The sequence below is a fragment of the Sceloporus undulatus genome, chromosome 10 (assembly GCF_019175285.1).
Source record: "Sceloporus undulatus isolate JIND9_A2432 ecotype Alabama chromosome 10, SceUnd_v1.1, whole genome shotgun sequence".
Lineage (NCBI taxonomy): Eukaryota > Metazoa > Chordata > Lepidosauria > Squamata > Phrynosomatidae > Sceloporus > Sceloporus undulatus.
In genome coordinates, this window is record NC_056531.1 from 3,848,912 (window position 1) to 3,867,810 (window position 18,899).

General features: G+C 41.9%; 1 protein-coding gene across 1 annotated transcript in view; it reads left to right on the forward strand.

The window, feature by feature from the left end:
* The window catches only part of DNAH10 (dynein axonemal heavy chain 10), a 69,714-nt gene that overhangs the window by 6,062 nt on the left and 44,753 nt on the right, over window positions 1–18,899 (forward strand). Inside the window, exons 5-25 of the mRNA XM_042442069.1 lie at window positions 201–316; window positions 1,645–1,855; window positions 2,205–2,362; window positions 3,073–3,303; window positions 3,838–4,028; window positions 4,471–4,669; window positions 5,249–5,443; window positions 5,697–5,867; window positions 6,633–6,809; window positions 7,452–7,628; window positions 8,482–8,651; window positions 10,082–10,233; window positions 10,767–10,931; window positions 11,199–11,406; window positions 11,494–11,650; window positions 13,427–13,903; window positions 14,487–14,645; window positions 16,250–16,366; window positions 16,851–16,953; window positions 17,423–17,601; window positions 18,025–18,236. Of these exons, the coding sequence (XP_042298003.1) occupies window positions 201–316; window positions 1,645–1,855; window positions 2,205–2,362; window positions 3,073–3,303; window positions 3,838–4,028; window positions 4,471–4,669; window positions 5,249–5,443; window positions 5,697–5,867; window positions 6,633–6,809; window positions 7,452–7,628; window positions 8,482–8,651; window positions 10,082–10,233; window positions 10,767–10,931; window positions 11,199–11,406; window positions 11,494–11,650; window positions 13,427–13,903; window positions 14,487–14,645; window positions 16,250–16,366; window positions 16,851–16,953; window positions 17,423–17,601; window positions 18,025–18,236 (3,925 nt within the window). The remainder of the gene's footprint in view (window positions 1–200; window positions 317–1,644; window positions 1,856–2,204; window positions 2,363–3,072; window positions 3,304–3,837; window positions 4,029–4,470; window positions 4,670–5,248; window positions 5,444–5,696; window positions 5,868–6,632; window positions 6,810–7,451; window positions 7,629–8,481; window positions 8,652–10,081; window positions 10,234–10,766; window positions 10,932–11,198; window positions 11,407–11,493; window positions 11,651–13,426; window positions 13,904–14,486; window positions 14,646–16,249; window positions 16,367–16,850; window positions 16,954–17,422; window positions 17,602–18,024; window positions 18,237–18,899) is intronic.

The window sequence follows — 18,899 nt, forward strand, 5'->3', positions numbered from 1 at the left end:
AGCTAGGTGGGGTTAGAGGTGGAGGTAGATAGAAAATAGTGGCTTAGGAGCAAAGAGCATTCAAATATGCATATTTTCTGCAGTTACGAAATCCCAGATGTGTAGCGCCTAATTTGCTTAAACATATAAATCAGTTTTTAACCAAGAGCAGTGGATCAGAACAACGCCTTTAATCATTATTGTCTTCTTTTACTGTTTAGACACCGTCAGTGAACCAAATGACTTAATTGAAGCACATGATGTTCTGCCAGAAGTACTAGAGTACGGCATACTGAATGGTCATACTTTGGTGATGCTCCGGCAGATCTTGGCATTGGTGAGAGGCTTGTGTTTGTTTTTGAAATCACATCTCAAAAATAGGGTTTTTTGCCCCCTTGAGAGTTCATTATTCCAGAGTTCATTATTCTGGGATCACAGACTTTTCTGCGGAATTTGGTAATTCCTACAGAAAAGGGTTATGCGCAACAGAAATCACCCCAAGGAGGTATCATCAATAGGTTCAAAAGCCCTAATGATCACTTATAAGAAAATCCCACTTAACTATCACAGGAACAAATTTTAAATAGTGTCGAGACAAGGGTGCAAATTTGCACTCGGCCATAGACATCCCCTGAGTGGCTTTGGAAAAGTCACACACTGTCTCAGCTTCTAAACAAATCCTGCCAAGAAAAACCCAAGGTAGTTCACCTTATTGTCCCCGTAAGCACCATAAGCCGCATCAAAACTCCTCCACTTTGTGGTGATTCAAAATATTTAGTAGCTTACTAGCCTGGAGAGTGAGTGGGTTTCAATGCGAATGCTCCAAAAGCAAAGGTTTATAATTGATTAATTCAGCATGCATTTAAAAGTTATCGGAGTTTACATCCCATATAGAGTATAAAGCATCAATGAATGATGGCAGAAGCATAAGAATAGCCATGCAGCTCTAAAATGAAATGAGGAACGAAGCAGTGATCTAGCATCACTTAGCTTGAGCTTTTGTGAATTTCAGTCTCAAAAGAGGAATCCAGTATTCAGTTCGCTGGACTATTTTCCAAAAGTTTGTTTTCAAGAATTTTACAACACTCCTCTACAGTTTCTCCAATACCTGTGCCAGAAAGTGTGAAAAGAGAGTTGCTGCATTCAAGCACAGCAACAACTATAACTTTTGGTGTGAAGTCAAAGGCTTTCCATGGCCAGCATCCATAGTTGTTTGTGGGTTTTTCGGGCTCTGTGGCCATGTTCTAGAAGAGTTTATTCCTGACGTTTTGCCAGCATCTGTGGATGGCATCTTCAGAGAATGTTGACCTGGAAGAGAGTGGGTATATATATATATATATATACTCCTTACCCAGGAACACACAGTATATATATATACTCACTCTCTTCCAGGCTAGCATTCTCTGAAGATGCCAGCCACAGATGCTGGCGAAACATTAGGAATAAATTCTTCTAGAACATGGCCACAGAGCCCGAAAAACCCACAAAAAAATTATAACTTTTGGGTCTAAGAGTGTCAGATATCTGGCTGTTTTTTTCTTTGCTTGCCTTTAACAGTTGCTTGTCTGTAATAGTGTTAAAGTTGCACGTAAATTTGCATGTAAATTCCTATGGAATGGAAGCAAACAGAAGGTGGTAGAAACAAGTCCTGTTTTCCCCCCGCAGATCTTTCTGCCTGCAATGTGCCATAACCTGCACGATTCGGATGACCATGTTCCTTACTCAGAAAGGTCACTAGGCGAAGGTCTACAGTTCATTGGGAACAAGATAATCAAGTCCTCAGTATTAGGCAGCTTCCAAAGCCTAAGGAATGAGTTCTTAATGAACATGCAGAAGTTCCTAAACCATGTTCAGAGAACCATACTACAGATTGAAGGTAAATTTCACATCCAAGTGCTTCGGAGGTTCTTACAGTTGGTGTTCATGTATGAGTGAAGGACAGAAATTCAGATCTACACGTTTGCATGGCGTGTTATAAGGGACTGGTAGCCATGGGGGAAAGTGAGTTTGCACTTCTATTCCAGTTTTCTTGCAACATGGAGTAAGGGGGTTGAATGTTAAAAGGGATGGAAGGCAAACTTTGGGCAACTAAACAGTTGATTGACCATATGGAGTGAATTGTGGAAAGATCATAAATATGACGCAGATGCTCTCTGTGTTGTTCTCTGTTAGTAGAAAGTTTTGCAGAACATATCATTGATGGTAATAACGTTTTTATTCAACAGGGGAAATTAAGTTAGACATGCCCACCTTATGCTTAGATGGCGATTTGGTTGAACTTGCTAATGATCGGGAAGTTGTGGAAACGCTGGAAGCCCTTACAACCAGTTGGCTCACATTAATATCCACAGCAAATGAAGAACTAGCGAAAAAAGTCCCCCAGGTAATCCTATCAGAGTTGTTTAACGCTCTCATCTTTCTGTGAAATGGTCAACACCTGAGTACCCTCCTCTTGTATTGGACTATACCCCACATCACCTCCAGTCTATATGGGTTGATATAGCCTTGTTTGTGAAGTAACTTGTCTTAGGGTAGCATCTGTCCACAGATTCAGCATATGCCTATGTGTCTGACCCTGAAAGGGGACTTTCTGCCAGACATTTGCTATATGCCCTGTGGCAATAAAAACCAGAATAAGTCCATAATCCTTTACGGAGTATGGGTGAACAGTAAAACAGAGGAGGGAAAGGGGAAACAACAGAGACCAGAAGCCATGCCAAAGCCATGCTCCGGTTCTAAGGACTGGACCACAGCTTTGGCACAGCTTCTGGCCTCTTAGAACGCATGCATCATTTAAACAGCATACCTCCAAAGTGACCCCATGCAGCTTTATTTTGGCCGGTCTGTATGGGCCCATAGATAGCCTGGTCTATCCATCCAATCCCTTTCTTAAGCTCTGATTCTGTTTTTGAGGGCACATGAGCAGAACAAAACATGTCTGTCCCCTATACATAAGAGCATTATAGGGCCTGGATTCACCAAAGAAAGAAAGAAAGAAAGAAAGAAAACTGCAGCCTTCTTGAGAAGTGATGTCTTTATGTCTGGCTTTTATTTCCATGTCCTGCTTCCCATTTTGTTTCCTCTTACTCTCAGGGGAATGGCCCGCTTGCTGAGATAGACCTGTGGCGCGAGAGAAATGCCACTTTGAGTGCCCTTACTGAGCAGATCAGATTGCCAGCAGTCAAAAGGGTTTTTGAGGTGCTGGAGGTTGCAAACACTGGGATTGTAGAAAATTTGCAAGTAGTCATCAATGAGCTCTGCAAGCACCAAGTGGAAGCAGCAGACAACGTGAGGTTCCTCTCCACTCTTGAGCGACACCTGAAGGTATGTGAAGTCGAAGGCTTTCATGGCCGGCATCTGTAGTTTTTTGTGGGTTTTTTCAGGCTATGGGGCATATTCTAGAGGAGTTTTTTCCTGACGTTTCGCCAGCATCTGTGGCTGGCATCTTCAGAGAATGCTGGCATGCACTCTCTTCCATGTCAGCATTCACTGAAGATGCCAGTCACAGATGCTGGCGAAACATCAGGAATAAACTCTTCTAGAACATGGCCATATAGCCTGAAAAACCCACAAAAAAACTGAAAGTATGTTTGGCTTGATGAGAGAGATGGGGAAGGAGGTGTGCTCTTCCCTGAATAAGATCCCTGAGCAGCTAGAATCTTGCAAATATTTATTTTAACTCAACAGCTGCTTTTGAAAAGCAGCTCTAGCTCTTTGGTGGCTTTAACTACCCCTAAAGTATTCTCAATCCCTTCCCTTCCCTTCCTTTCAATTGTACTTCTTTTTATGGCTATGAAAACGTGCACCTTGCTTCTTCACGCTCACCTTGATTTTACAATATGTGCATCTAATCCAAAGAATTTAACGCATGGAACCACCTTCAGCATTGTCCTGGATACGATTCCTTCCCTGATGAACGCCTTGAGGATGGTCTGGATTATTTCGCGGCATTACAACAAGGACGAAAGGATGATCCCTCTCATGGAACGGATTGCTTGGGAGATTTCAGCAAGGGTCTGCAAAGTGGTAGATCTACGGACTTTGTTCAAGTACGTAGGGTTTATGATTTGAAGCGCTCAAGATACATTTGTGATATTTATGTTGTTTCTGGGATTTTGCGTTGCTAGCTCTGGTAACTCAGGCCCATCACAGATGTAATGCTGGCTCCCTACAAGTCAGGAGCCAGCCTTACGAATGTAAACTTCTTATCCCTCCCTCTTCCCTTCTTTACTTTAAATTCTCTCTTATGTTATCTTTAGCCATGGTTATACCTGCTTTGATAGTGTCTCTGTGTGGAGCACAAGTTGATTTATTTTTCAGTCTCCCATTCCAAGGATTGTGCTTTCTAACAGTGTGAAGTTTCCCTGTTGAAACATTGCTGACCCCCAAAATGCACTGGGTCCTTTGACTGTTAGAGAAAGCTGCTTTCTTTTTCTCCTCCTCGCCTCCATTTTGGATAAATTTGCCTTTGCACTCTCTTTGGACTCACAGAGAAGACCGGCAACTTGCAAAAGTCAAGATGCAAGAAGCCAAACGTACTCTTGAAATTTGGAAAGCGTCTTATTTTGACATCCGTGCCAAAATTGAATCTTCTGGAAGAGATGCACGATGGGAATTTGACAGGAAGCGTTTGTTTGAGAGAACAGATTATATGGCTATAATCTGTCAAGACCTCTTTAACGTCTTACAGGTAACAGCATGTCTGGATTGTTGAAGAATAAGATTTTTTTTTTCCTTTGCTAATCTGGAATTAATTCAAAATATTTTTCATTTGCAAATCCAGTACTTCTTTGGGAGTTTCTATGAATGCTGCTAAATCGGGGGTTATACGATCAAATAATTGTTCCTTCTCTAACTCCGAAAGACCTTGTAATTTTATACGTCTTTCTCTATACCTTGGTTCACGAGTCAATAAACTCATGTTACCGCTTTGCTGTTCATTTAGTATACTGTTTTTCTGTCCAGATCTTTTGTTTGAGCAGCTAACTGGTCTACCTCTGTTCTTAAATCTTTAAATTCTCCTGTTATCCTGTCTATTTTGCTCGCTAAATTCTCTATTTCTTTATGCATGTCAGATCTGATTTCTTCTCTTGAGTCTTTCAGTTCTTTTCTTATTTCCTTTTTAAATGCTTTTTTAAATTCCCTTAACTCCTCTAGTATAATGATTTGTCTGGAATTTACTTTTGTGGCTTTGAATTTGGATAGATGAATGGGAGCAGCGACAAAGCATCCAATTCACAGCTATTAAGTTAGCATCTTCTTCTGATAGGTTATAGAGGAATTTTACAACATATTTGGTCCTGAGCTGAAATCTGTCACTGGGGATCCAAAACGTATTGATGAAGTTTTGCAAAGAGTTGATGGCCTTGTCAGCCCCATGGAGGTTCTGACTTTTGACCCTTTCAACATCAGATGTGCAACGCAGTGGAAGATTGTGATGGAGGAATTTAAATATGAAGTTGCGGTAAGAGCTGGAGAGTTTTGATTTGTTTTTCTCGGGCTTTTGGCGAAACCACCTTCCCTGTGTACCTTCTAGAATTAGCAAGAGTCTTACAAGCTACATGAGGGATATAAAAAGACAGCTTGTGTTTGCTATTGCTCTGTGGAGATCTCGGTTTTTTATTGTCTTACGGTTTTCCCTCTCATGCTGCTTGTTCATGAAATGAAATCTCATCCCTGTGGTGTTTGATTTTTAAATTGCTTTGCTTCATTTTTAGGATATAGAAAGAGAAGCCAAGAGCTTCATTGACGAGTCTTTTAAGACTCTTCGTTCTGCAGAAGCTGCTTTTGACATGCTCTTAAATTTCAAGCACATCCGCTCTCGAGAAGCCATCAATAAGCAGATGATGATGAAATTCAGTGACATTCTGGTGCAGTATTGTAAAGAGGTATTTTGCTCTTCCTTTCAAGAAATGTCATCTCATCTTTTGGTATCCTTTGCAAAATCGTACAACAGTATCCTACCTCAAGGCTTTACCTTGGTGCAGTCATGCCGTTCTCCATGCAGGGCCTGTGGTTCCTTCCCCAGATCCCAGACCTTCTCTCTCAGTGGCCCATCCTTAAAATGCAGAACAATAACGCTTGAAACAATAAAAACCATTTAAACATTCTAGAAACATATTAAGCAATTGCATGGTCTAAAAAGTTGAAGTTAAAATAGTATAAAGCCATGTATATGTGCACTTTGGGTGAAGCTGTTAGGCCTGCAAAGTCATTTATAAAAAGCCACGTTTTAACTTGGCACCAAAATGAGACCAGTGTTGATGCCAGTTGGATATTTAAGGAAGAGCATTCCACAACCAAAGTACCCAAGCTACAAACATACATGTCCACACATAGTAGGTTTCTCCCATCAAGGGGGCATATATGGCTTCTTAAGATATCAAGGTCACAAACTGTTTAGGGCTTTAAATGTGATTAGTAGCACCTTGAATTCAGACCAGAAATGTATTGGCAACCAGTGCAATTCCTTTAGAATCAATGTTATGCTGTTTCTTTAAGTGTTCCTCTCAAGGTATTGCATTTTGCATTTTGCACTACATGCAGCTCCCGAATCATATGCAAGGGCTGCTGCACATAGAGTGCATTGCAGTAGTTTAACATACTGTGTTGATAATAAAAGAAATCCAATGGGTTTTATTTTTCATTCACAGCTTGAGATAGTGAACAACATCTTTGTCAGTAATCAGATGAACCCACCTTTGTGCAAGAATCATCCACCAATGGCTGGAGCAATTTATTGGACACGGTCTCTTTTCTACCGTATCAAGCATACCATCGTTCGATTCCAAGAAGTAGAGGAACTTCTGACTAGTGAGCGTGGAAAGTTGGTAAGTTGTAAATAACTTAGCACTTCAGGGAGCCAGAAGGTAGGGACACAGTTTTGAGCTTGGAAGTTGCTGAATAATTTGGCTACTTCTACTTAAAAGTTAAAAGTAGTATGACAACTCCTTTGGACAGAACAGAAAGATATAGTTGGCCCTTCAGACCTGTTAGGTTTGGATCTACTAACTCAATCATCCGTGGATTATCATACCCCATATTATTAAATGGTGGCAACATGGATGCAGATGTCCTGAAGTGTGTATATTCCTGTTGCGGGCATTTAATCATATGGGGAATGATTATCTGTATTTTTTTTCCATTCGGGGGTCCCAGAATCAAACTTCAGGATCCAAAGGGTCAACTAAACAAACAGTGTAAATAAGTTGAAGGCTTTCATGGCCGGCATCCATAGTTTTTTGTGGGTTTTTCGGGCTATGTGGTCATATATATATATCTCCAGCTCTTTTCTATGCCAGCATTTTCTGAAGATGCCAGCCACAGATGCTGGCAAAACATCAGGAATAAATTCTTCTAGAACATGGACACATAGCCTGAAAACCCACAAAAAACTATTGTAAATAAGTACAAATGGAAAAGTAAACAAATGAAAACAAGAGCTGTCTAGTGTGTGTATATGTGCATTTCAGGTGAAACAACGATATCTTGAAGTGGCAAAGAGAATGAAAGAATATGAAGATCTGAAATATGAACAATGGAGAGAGAATACCGAAGATAAACTTCCAATCTTACTGAAAAAAACTCTGCTTGCTAAAGTTCATCCTTCTGGAGCTATTATTCAGGCCAACCCAGAGACCCTGGAGCAGGTAGTTATAAAGCATTTCTGGTATTTATCCTTGTAGGTCCTTAGGAAGATGCAGATATTGCCGAACAGGTTCATAAATTCTATATCCATTTATGACGTTTTCCCTCTTTGGCTTATACAGTCAGGCCTCCTTATACATGGATTTTTTATCTACAGATTCAAGCAGGGGTAGGCAACCTTTTTGAGCTGGGGGCCAGGTTGCTGTCCCTCAGACAACTGGGGGGCCGAAGCCAAAAAACAAATAATTAAATATTTTTTTAAATTTTTAAATAAATAAATAAAAAATAATTCCTACATACACTGCACACATCATATTTTGAAGTAAAATACAAAATGGGAACATATACAATATTTTAATTGAAGATCACCTTCCCGGTCTCTGTGGAGGCTTGGGCCTTCAGAGGCCGGGAAGGAGGGAGGAGGCCGCCCCCGATCGCAGTGATCGCCGCGATCGCGGGCGGCCCCTGGCCCTTTCCCGGCCTCTGTGGAGGCTTCGGCCTTGACAGAGGCTGGGAAGGAGGGAGGAGGCCGCCTTTCGCAGGCGGCAATCGGCGGAAGGACTGGGCCGGGGCCGGTCCCTAGGCCTCGGCAGGCTGCATGCGGCCCGTGGGCTGTAGGTTGCCAACCCTGGATTCAAGCATCCAATATTAAAGAAAAGTATGAATTCCTGATAGCAAACCTTGATTTTCCATTTTATATAAGGGGCACCATTTTGCTCTGCCATCATATTTAATGTGACTCGAGCAGCCATGGATTTTGTTATTCACGGGGGATCCTGGACCCAAACCCCAGCGGATAACAAGGTCTCACCGTATTTTGACATTCGGTCCTCAGTGTGATGTCCTTGTCTACAGGTCCCACGTTCCGATGAAGTAGACACTGGAGAAAAAGGGACATGTTTCACAGTCAACTTTTCTCCCAAGCTTCGAGAGATCATCAATGAAACAAAATACATGGAACATCTGGGATTTCCTGTGCCTGAAATGGCAAGGAACGTGGCATTACAGGAAGACAAATTGCTGAGGTAAGGATAGATTGTAAACCTACAGTTGTGGAAACTGAGGCTTTCAGCTCTTCGTCGTGGTCTCTGTGAATCACACCAATGGGTTATTCTGCACCTCTGCAGAGCGTATTCGAAACCTTCTTAAGGTATCAGAAATGTTTTGGCGGTAGCCTCACCTACTCTTCAACTGCCTTACTGGTTCTCTTCCTGCCTAAACCTTCAGTTCCTGTTTGTCCGCCACACCAGTGGCGTCTGAGGAGCTCTTCACAGGAATTCTATCTTGTACTCTTCTCACTGTCCCTTGTTGTCAGTGTATTGAGGAAACTGGGCAAGGTCCTATTTCCTCCTCCTCTGATAACCAGCATAATCCCAAAAATTCTTACAGGGTTCTTCTCCAGCTTGATACCATTTAGGCCCTCTGGATTGGACAGATGGTCCAGACCTTCAACTATGTGGACCTTTGTGATGTGGTCAATTTCTCTCTTGTTTCTTTGCTGGTGGTGCTCAGCCATCTCATTGCTCATTGCTGAGCTCATATTTGTTCGTTTCACTCTTCACTGCCCTCGAGTCAATCTCAACTCATGGTGACCCTCTGGATGAGACATCTCCAAGACCTTCTGTCCTCCACTGCTCTGCTTAATTCCTGCAACCCCATAAAACCCGTGACCTCCTTAACAGAGTCCATCCATCTGGCATGTGGCCTTCCTCTCTTCCTACTTCCCTCCATCTTCCCCAGCATTATTGTCTTTTCCAATGAGTCCTTCTTTCTCATGATTGTCCGAAGTACGACAGGTGAGACTACCACCAAAACGCTTCTAATAACTCCAGAAGGTTCCAAATCCACTCTGCTCAGGCGCAGAATAACCCACTTGTGTGAATTTGCAGATGACCACTGGAAGGACTACAGTTACAGGTAAGCAACCTGTCCTTCTCCATTAGCAGGAGGCTCTATCCTGGTTAGATTATTCCACCCACTTTCTCTGATTGGAAGACTTTGTCCTTTCCAAAAGGACAGGAGCTCTCTCAGTGCTAGTCTTTTTCTTCCATATCTTTTTTTTTTATTTGCAAGAGATTACAGTGGTACCCCGGGTTACGAAATTAATTCGTTCCGCGGTTAATTTCGTAACCCGAAATACCTTCGTAAGCCGAATTCCCATAGGCGCTAATGGAAAAATAGCTCTCTGCTGCCCTCCGGTGGCGGAAAATAGCGCCGCGGTTTTTTCGTAACCCGAAGAAACCTTCGTAAGCCGAAGCAATAAATCCCTATGGGATTTGTTCGTATCCCGAAAAATTCGTAACCCGGCGCATTCGTATCCCGGGGTACCACTGTACCTCGTTTTTCTGAATCTCTGATTACCTCCTTAGCCTTCCTTAAAGGCCTAATAATAAAAAAGACGTGGCAGTGTCTGCATGAAGCCATTCATTCATTTTTCTTGCTCCTCCCTCTTTAGATATACAGATAGCATCAAACAGATGCTGGATCACTATCACAAATTAGTAGCAATGCTGAACGAAGCAGAGACTCAGCTTCTGGATGAGCACATTCAAGACCTCTGGCGGGTTTTCCGATCTGGTTACAAGAGGCTCAACTGGAATTCTTTAGGTAGTATAGCATACATTGTAAAACACTTTCAGATAACAATTTTCAGTTAAAACGTGCCAGAACTTCATGTCAGCTTCTTTTGACATTCTGTCCTGTAATGAAAGCAGTCAATGACTCCTGAACTCTTGTTGGATTCCTTTCCAGTTTTGGTCTAAGTTTTCTTAATCTGTGGATTTCAAATACATATGCTGTTCCTGCTAGAATTTTACATCCTGTTTTGATGCAACCTTCTTTTTACGTATTGCTTAATTTGCGATTATACATAAAGTCTTAACCATAAAGTCTTACCCACGCAATAGGCATGGCATCATTTAGATGATCAAATTAAAGCCCTTTGAAGGAGACAATATGAGACATTTCTCCAGTTTTGAAATTTTACCTGATATATATAATAATTGAAAGATGCCCAAACAACAATTCTTGATAGGTGAGACAGAAATATCCGTAGCATTTGTATACATAGATAATTCCATATAAAAGCTGTTTTGTTCAGTAAAGACCAAACAGTGACCTGGGCTCTCTTTGTTGAAAAGGTATCGGTGACTACATTGTGCGGTGTACTCAGGCTATTGGGAAGTTTGAATCGCTTGTCCATCAACTCCAAAAGAATGCGGAAGATATGTCCAACAAACTTTTATTAATCGAATCAACCAATCTGTTCAAAAGCCCACCTTCCACTGATGAAGATCATCTTCCAGGTGTGTCCATTTATGATCATTTCCAGGTAATAATAATAATAATAATAATTTTTCATTTCTTACTGGCCTCTCCCCATGAATCAAAGCGGGGAACAGCAACAGATTAAATACAACACATAACATCAGTTAAAGACACATATAAATGAAAACACACAAACCAGTTATTCACATATGAATTATTTTCCCAGGTCATTTCCAGTGAACTATTTTGTACCTATGTTAGTGACAAACATTTTTTTTAATTTTTAAAAAATTCACCTTTCGCAGGGGTAAAAGAATATTTTGAATATGTGAAGCGGGAAAGATCCAGAGATGTGGAACACATGGTTCGCAAGTACATTTCCATTGGTCCCTTGCTGACAAAAATGGAGGGGCTTGTTGTGAATACAAACACTGGAAGGGCTTCAAGACTGGTTCACTATTACGCCTTTTGGGAAAAGAAAGTGTATCAGAGCCTGACAAACCTTATCCTGAAGTAAGTCTGCTCACACCCTTTTCTTTCCCCCTCCGTCTGGATTACTTCCACCAGGGAGTGAATCTGATTTGTCTTTTCCCCGTGCAGAAATTTACAGACTTTCAATGCCGCAGTGACAGGAAATACCCCACTATTTCAAGCAGAGACGATTTTATCTGCTCCCGAGATCCTCCTCCAGCCAAACACTGGTGAAATTGAAAAAATGTGTGTGCACTGCATTCGAGATTGTGTGGAAGTTACCAAGGTGAGAATTGTGGAATCGGTTCCGCTCCTATTGGGAAAGTTAGGGGGGCTTGTTGCTTTGATGTATAAGATAGTAGCGCCTGTGTTGATAGGAATATTACACCCATGTGGCCAGGCACCCCCATCCAATGTCAAAGGCCACAACAGGGGACTTCTAAGCAGACCTGATGGTGGAGGCAGGTATGGAGTGCACAGGCCTGTGTGGTATGCTGGCTGACCCCACAGAATTTCAAGGACAGGCCCCCTGGTCAAATGAATCATAGAATCAGAGTTGGAAGAGACCCCAAGGGCCATCCCCATTCTGTCATGCAGGACATTACAATCAAAGCATCCCCCAACAGATGGCCATCCAGCCTCTGCTTAAAGACTTCCAAAGAAGGAGACTCCACCACTCTCCAAGGGAGTGTGTTCCACTGTTGAACAGCCCTTACTGTCTGGAAGTTCCTCCTAATGTTGAGGTAGAATCTCTTTTCCTGTAGCTTGCATCCGTTGTTTCGGGTCCTAGTCTCTGGAGCATCAGAAAATAAGCTTGCTCCCTCCTCAATGTGACACCCTTTCAAACAGGGCTATCATATCACCTCTTAACCTTCTCTTCTCCAGGCTAAACATACCAAGCTCTCTGTTTTTCTTCATAAGGCATGGTTTCCAGACCCTTCACTGACAAGGGTCTCAAACAGAGGGCCCAAAAGGGCTGCTGTCGGGCCAATCTGAGAGTGGGGTGTGCACATGACGCATGCCTCTCAATCGTGTGGAGGCTGTGCGTAGCCCAAATTGGACTGCAAAAGGAGCTGTCTTTACAAAAGGAGCGGTTTCTACATTAAAGTCCCCAAAATGGTGAAAGATCTGGAAACCATGCCCTGTGAGGAGAGGAATGTTAATCTGGAGAAGAGAAGATTAAGGGGTGACATGATCCCCATGTTTAGATATTTGAAAGGGTGCCATATTGAGGATAGAGCAAGCTTGCTTTCTGCTTCTCCAGAGACTAGGACACCAGGCAATGGATTCAAACTACAGGAAAAGAGATTCCATCTAAACATTAGGAAGAATTTCTTGATGGTAAGAGCTGTTCGACAGTGGAAGACACTCCCTCAGAGAGTGGCGGAGTCTCCTTCTTTGGAGGTTTTTCAACCGAGGCTGGATGGCCATCTGTCAGGGATGCTTTGAGTATGTATTCTTGAATGGCAGAATGGGGTTGGACTGGATGGTCTTTTCCAATTCTAAGATTCTGCTATGATTCTATAAGAGAGAAACATGGAGGAGGAGAAGCAGCAGGAAAGGGCATTAGCTTGATAAAGAGAAGGACAGTCAAGTGGTAGAAGACACCCAGGCTGCATTCACACTGCAGAAAGAATTCATTTTGACATCACCTAAAGTGCCATGGGTCAATGCTATGGGATTAAAGTACAGTTCCCAGAATTCCTTAGCGTTGAGCGATGGCAGTTAAAGTGTGTAAGTGGAGCCTGAGGGATCAGTACAGAAGCAAAGGCAGGTTACCAGTAATCTAGGAGTGTCTATACAGAAAGATCTTTAGGAGGAAGGAGAGCAGAAGGCACTATACTGAGAGAGTTGATCTAGATTCTAGAGGAAGAGGAGGAGAATAGCGAGAAGCTATGGACACCTGATGAAGGATTTTTTTTTCCTCCTCATGTTTCTGTGCTGCTATGTGTGATGCCACTGCAACTAGTTTGAAGGATAATAGCTCCTTCTCTTGTCATGGATGTTGCTTCCAACCCCATATCCAATATGGCTTGTTCATAACCTTTTGTCTCCTGTGTAGCTTTTTGTTCGCTGGATGCATGGCACCTGCATCGATTGTCCACCACAGCAATCCGGCGACAGTGAGCCTGTCATCTTTAGCTTTTTCAGTGATATCTCCCAGAACCCTTTAATCATTGAACAGGCCATCCTTATTACTCAGAACATGCACAAAATCTTGAACTCCCTCACCAAATACTTGAACCGCTGGAAGAGGTATCGCCCGCTGTGGAAGCTTGACAAGGCCATTGTCATGGAGAGGTTTGCTGCCAAAAAGCCGGCTTGTGTTGTCTTCGACGGAAAGTTGCAGTTCTATATGAAGGTAGCCCAAGAAGTGGGGCAGCAGCCCATGATCAAAGATGAGCAGTGCATCCGCCTTCTGCTCGGGTCTTTGGCTTTTACAGTGCAAGAAAATGCCAGAGGCTGGGTGAATTCCCTTGGGAAGCTGCTCAACGAATCCGCCAGAGAGGAACTGTATACTCTCCAAGAAAACATTGAGGTAGGATATCCTTGAAGTGGTTATCAGCTGTCCATATCCTGTTTCTTCGAATTCTGTTCTAAACATAGTCTCTTGTTCTAAGTACAGATTTCTCATCAGGTCTATCAAATGTATTGGCAGTCCCAGGTCTTTAAGAGCATTCCATAGCTTTAAAAATAAAATTAAACATTGAAAATACTGTGAAATTGAAGGCATTCATAGCTGGCATCCTTAGTTTTTTTTTTGGGGGGGGGGGGGTCAGGCTATGTGGCCATGTTCTAGAAGAGTATATTTCTGACGTTTCGCCAGCATGTGGCTGGCATCTTCAGAGAATGCTGGCATGGAAGTGAGTGGGATCATACAGTATACACACACACACACACACCTCTCTTCCGTGCCAGCATTCTCTGAAGATGCCAGCCACAGATGCTGGTGAAACGTCAGGAATAAACTCTCTAGAACATGGTCACATAGCCTGAAAAAAACTATTGAAAATGCATTTTCAAAAAACTATTGAAAATGCTGATGGATTGTTGAGGGTATTTTCAGCCAAGTGAGTCTTCATGGCGACTCTTAAAAATGAATTGTACTTTTCCCTTTCTAGAGATTATCCCAGAACCTCAAGACATCACCCGATACCTTGGCAGATCTCAAATTTGTCCTGGCCACCATTGCTGAGATCAAAGATATGTCTCTAGAAGTGGAGCTCCAATACTTGGATATTCAGGAGAGATACCGTACACTTGCAATGTACAATATACCAGTAAGTGCAGCTTTATTGGACTCAGTCTAAGCTCTACTGTTTGTGTAACAGACTATCAGTTGCAGGCACTAGGTATTGTTGAGAAGATCAACTCTGAATCAGACAGTAAGCTTGATTCTGGCTCAGAATCTGACAGATTTGGGGTAATTCTTGCAAAACCTGTGTAGGCTGAGATGAACTGTGTTCTGGTGGGGAGAAAGCATTGCTTACTGGTGAAGTACCTACCTTCCGTGCAGAACATCCCAGGTTTGGTCTGTGGCATCTCCAGTTTAGAGGAACATATAGAAATCCTGTACTGCTAGAGCAGAAAACACTGAGCAAGGTGGGAGAATAGTAAGGCAGATGTTCTATGACCCGGATTTGTACATTTTAAGATATGGGTTGCCTTCTGGAGGGCAAGTTAGTAAATCACAGGGCCATACCCAAAATTTTAGAGCAGCAGCAATGAATGGCTGTAGACCTGAGAAAAGGAACAGTTTCAGGAGATGGAGAGGCTACTTAACCAAGTTCCTTCTATCTTTTTCTCTGTTCAGAACCCATCTTCCACCTTGGCTACAATTGATATAGCTTCTCTTTGGATGGAAAGCCAACTTGGGAGTATGATTTTGAATGGACAAAATAACTGGAGGGGAAAGGGTTAGACAGACTCTTCCTCTCCCTACCACTCTTCTTCCACTGATAATGGAGGCTCCCACCGCTGCTTTTCATTACCCAGAGGTTCATAAAGACTTTTCATTCATCTTGCTATTTAGTGTCTTTTAGCTTGGCTCACATTGAGTCATAAGCACCTTCAGTAAGGATTCCCTAAGCTCACTTCTGGTCTTGGATAGAGGGCCATCCTGTGATTTTTTTTCTAGCTACCCAGGAAAGCTAGACTCAAGACTTAGAGATAAAGTCCAAATGATGGTATAACAGACGTTTTGACAGCACAGAGACTGGGCCAACCAACTCCAGAAACACAAGTTTCAATTCCAGTAGGGTTGTGAGATCCCCCATGGAAAAAGGAAACAATGCAGGGTATCAGTGGAAAATGAGACAGCAGGAGGCAGGGGCTTTGCAATGGTTTGTTCTGGTATATATTTTTTAAAAAATAATATAACTTTGGGCCCATACAAATAGGCCAAAATAAAGCTGCTTCGGGTCACTTTGGAGGTATGCTGTTTAAATGACAAACGCATCTTAAGAGGCCAGAAGCTGCGCCAAAGCTGTGCTCTAGTCCTTAGGACTGGAGCATGGCTTTGGTGCAGCTTCTGGACTCTTAGGACTCATGCATCATTTAAACAGCATACTTCCAAAGTGACCCAAAGCAGCTTTATTTTGGCCTGTTTGTACGGGGCCATTGCAATGTTTTTTGGAAAGTCCAAGGTCAATTGCAGAGAGAGACCAATGAGATGGTGGGTTGTTGCCAGTCACTCCCATATAAGACCTATTCCTGGGTATGGACAGTTTCAGGAGAATAACAGGGTAGGCCTGGGGTAGTCATCCCAATCTTTTGTGAATGATGTTGCAGGGAAGGTGCTGAGCTGCACACTCGCTGATTTGAACTTAAGAACAAATGCTTTTGACGCATCAATTTATAACTTATTGTGCTTGCTCCCCTGTAGACAACAGAAGAGGAACAGCAGCTAGTGGATCAGATAAAGTCGTTGTGGGACACCCTTTTTTCTGATGCATCAGCAGTTGACCACAGCCTTGGCAGTATCAAAAAGACATTTACTGAGGTACTGGTGTTTTTACCTACCATATATATCCTCGACTATAAGTTGACCTCATGTATAAGTTGAGGGCAAGTTGGGGGGCCAGAATTATGGATTTTGCTATGACCCGTGGATAAGTTGAAGATAAAATTTAGGGGCATATAGCAAAGGATCTAAAAGGTGAAGCAAAGCAAAACAATGTCAAAGAACATACAAAAGTCCAGCAGATATAACTCTTTGTGTTTACTCTTAAGACTGGATGGATGAGAAAGTAGAGGGGGGGGGTTCAGTGCTTCACATATTATACTCTTGCTTTTCATCAGGAAATGGTTCCTTATTTTAAATAAGAGTTAAGATACAATACTTACATTGACCCATGGATAAGTCGAGTCAGGTTTTTGGGGTCAATTTTTGACCTAGACTTATACGTGAGTATATACAGTACATGGTAAGAAAAATGCATTTGGAAGACGAAAGGCTGTTCTAATCTAGTTTACATTCCTTCTAGATCACAAGAGATCAGATCGCAAATTATAGTAAGGAAATTGATGATTTTTACCAGAGGTTTATTACCGAAGGCCCTGGGTCTGTTGGTGAGAATCTTGATAAAGGTAAGACAGTGTGTGCCAGTACTCATGTTAGTAGACAGTTTGAAACAGAATGTGTAGAAGTTACTTTTGTGGTACTGTCATGGAACTGTTGTCTCCAGGTGGGGGATTCTGGGAGTTATAGTCTCTAAAAGTAAGTTTTCCAAGCTCTGGTTTGAAAGCACAGCGGGCAATGCTGCCATGGCTAGAAGTCGGTGACCCTTAAAGCCTCTCCTGTAAGACTGCAGCAACACCATTTATGTAAAGTATTTATTCTAACTATGACAATGCCTGATACAATGGGCTGCCTATTATTGTCTCATTGCTGTTCAGTGTTGTTACTGATCTATGTTTCTTTGAAGAACTACTGACTGATATTCTCGATGTGATGTTTTAGGCCAGTATGGATTATGTGCGTAATGGAACAGAGCAGTTCTTTTAGAGATTTCATAGAGTTCCGTGATGCTAAATACCTTTTCTTTGTCCTCTGCAGGATTAGAGCTCATGGCAATTTTTGAAAAAGAGCTGGAGAAACACGAGAGGAATCGACAAGAGCTGGCAAATGCTGAAAAGCTGTTTGACCTTCCGATCACAATGTATCCCGATCTAATCAAAATCCAAAAGGAGATGAAAGGCCTAAGGCAGATCTATGATATCTATAAGATGCAACGGGCAAGTGATTTTTGAAACAAGATGTTTAGTCCCTGGGCTTGGAAGTTAAGAGGCCCAAGTATATTTTATATGTATTTTGTAGAATGTATGCCATTGGCGGTTTCGTTTTTATTGATTTTATTATTTGTACAGTATGTACAGTGCTGTGTAAAACTATAGCGCTATATAAATAAACTATAATAATAATAATAGTAATAATAATAATAATAATAATAATAATATATTTAACAAGTGACCTTTTCAACATCACAAAGAATAATGGCAACAGGTTAGAATATTCTAAGTAACAGGAACAAATTGTTTTTTAAAAAGTACCTTTCTGAGCTCTTGTTTAGTTTTTACAGAGATTTATATAGAGAAATTTGATATTCTGTATTGGCTATTTTCAAAGGAGATGTTTCTTATAATTCCTTCTTGTCTTAGGCTGCAAAAGAAGAATGGTCTCAGACTCTGTGGGTGAACCTCAATGTGCAGGTGCTGCAGGAAGGGATTGACGGATATCTGAAAAGCCTTCGCAAACTGCCCAAACATGTCCGAAGCGTTCCCGTCGCTTATCACTTGGAAATGAGGATGAAGGCTTTTAAGGACTCTATTCCATTGCTGCTGGATTTGAAAAATGAGGCATTAAGAGACAGGTTTGATTTCAGTTCACTTGTTTAGGGTTCTCTGTACGTGCTGAAGCCAAACCTTTCCTGAAGAGCTGGAGCCCTCAGTTCTGACACCAAGTCGCTGTTTAAAATGTGTGGCTTAAATTCCTCACTTTTGATAGTGTTATTTTTGAATATTTAAATGGGCATGTTTCCAACCCATTTCTAAGGGATAACTATATCCCTGATTATCCTTGTGCTTTGGTTAACATGACGAGTACCTACTTAGGGACTAAGTAGTATAAATCATATGCTTTTGGGGTATTCTTCATATCTGAAGGTCCTATCCCACTCAGGTGTGTCCCTCCATCTTAGCCATCTGAAACACAATTCCTTGCCTTTATAAATGAATTCTGTGTGTGTGTGTGTTGGGATGAGGGAGTGAAGACTTACAAATGCCACTCTTTCATTTGTATTACTTTTGACAAATATACTGTATATACTCAACTATAAGTCGACCTCATGTCTGAGTCGAGGGTGGGTTTTGGGGTCAAAATTATGGAATTTGATATGGCCCATGGATAAGTTAAGTGTAAAACGTAGGGGCATGTAATGAAGGATGTAAAGGACAAAGCAAAGGAAAACAATGCCAAAGAACTTACAAAATTCCCTGCAGGGATAACTATTTGTGTTCATACTAATGGCTGAATG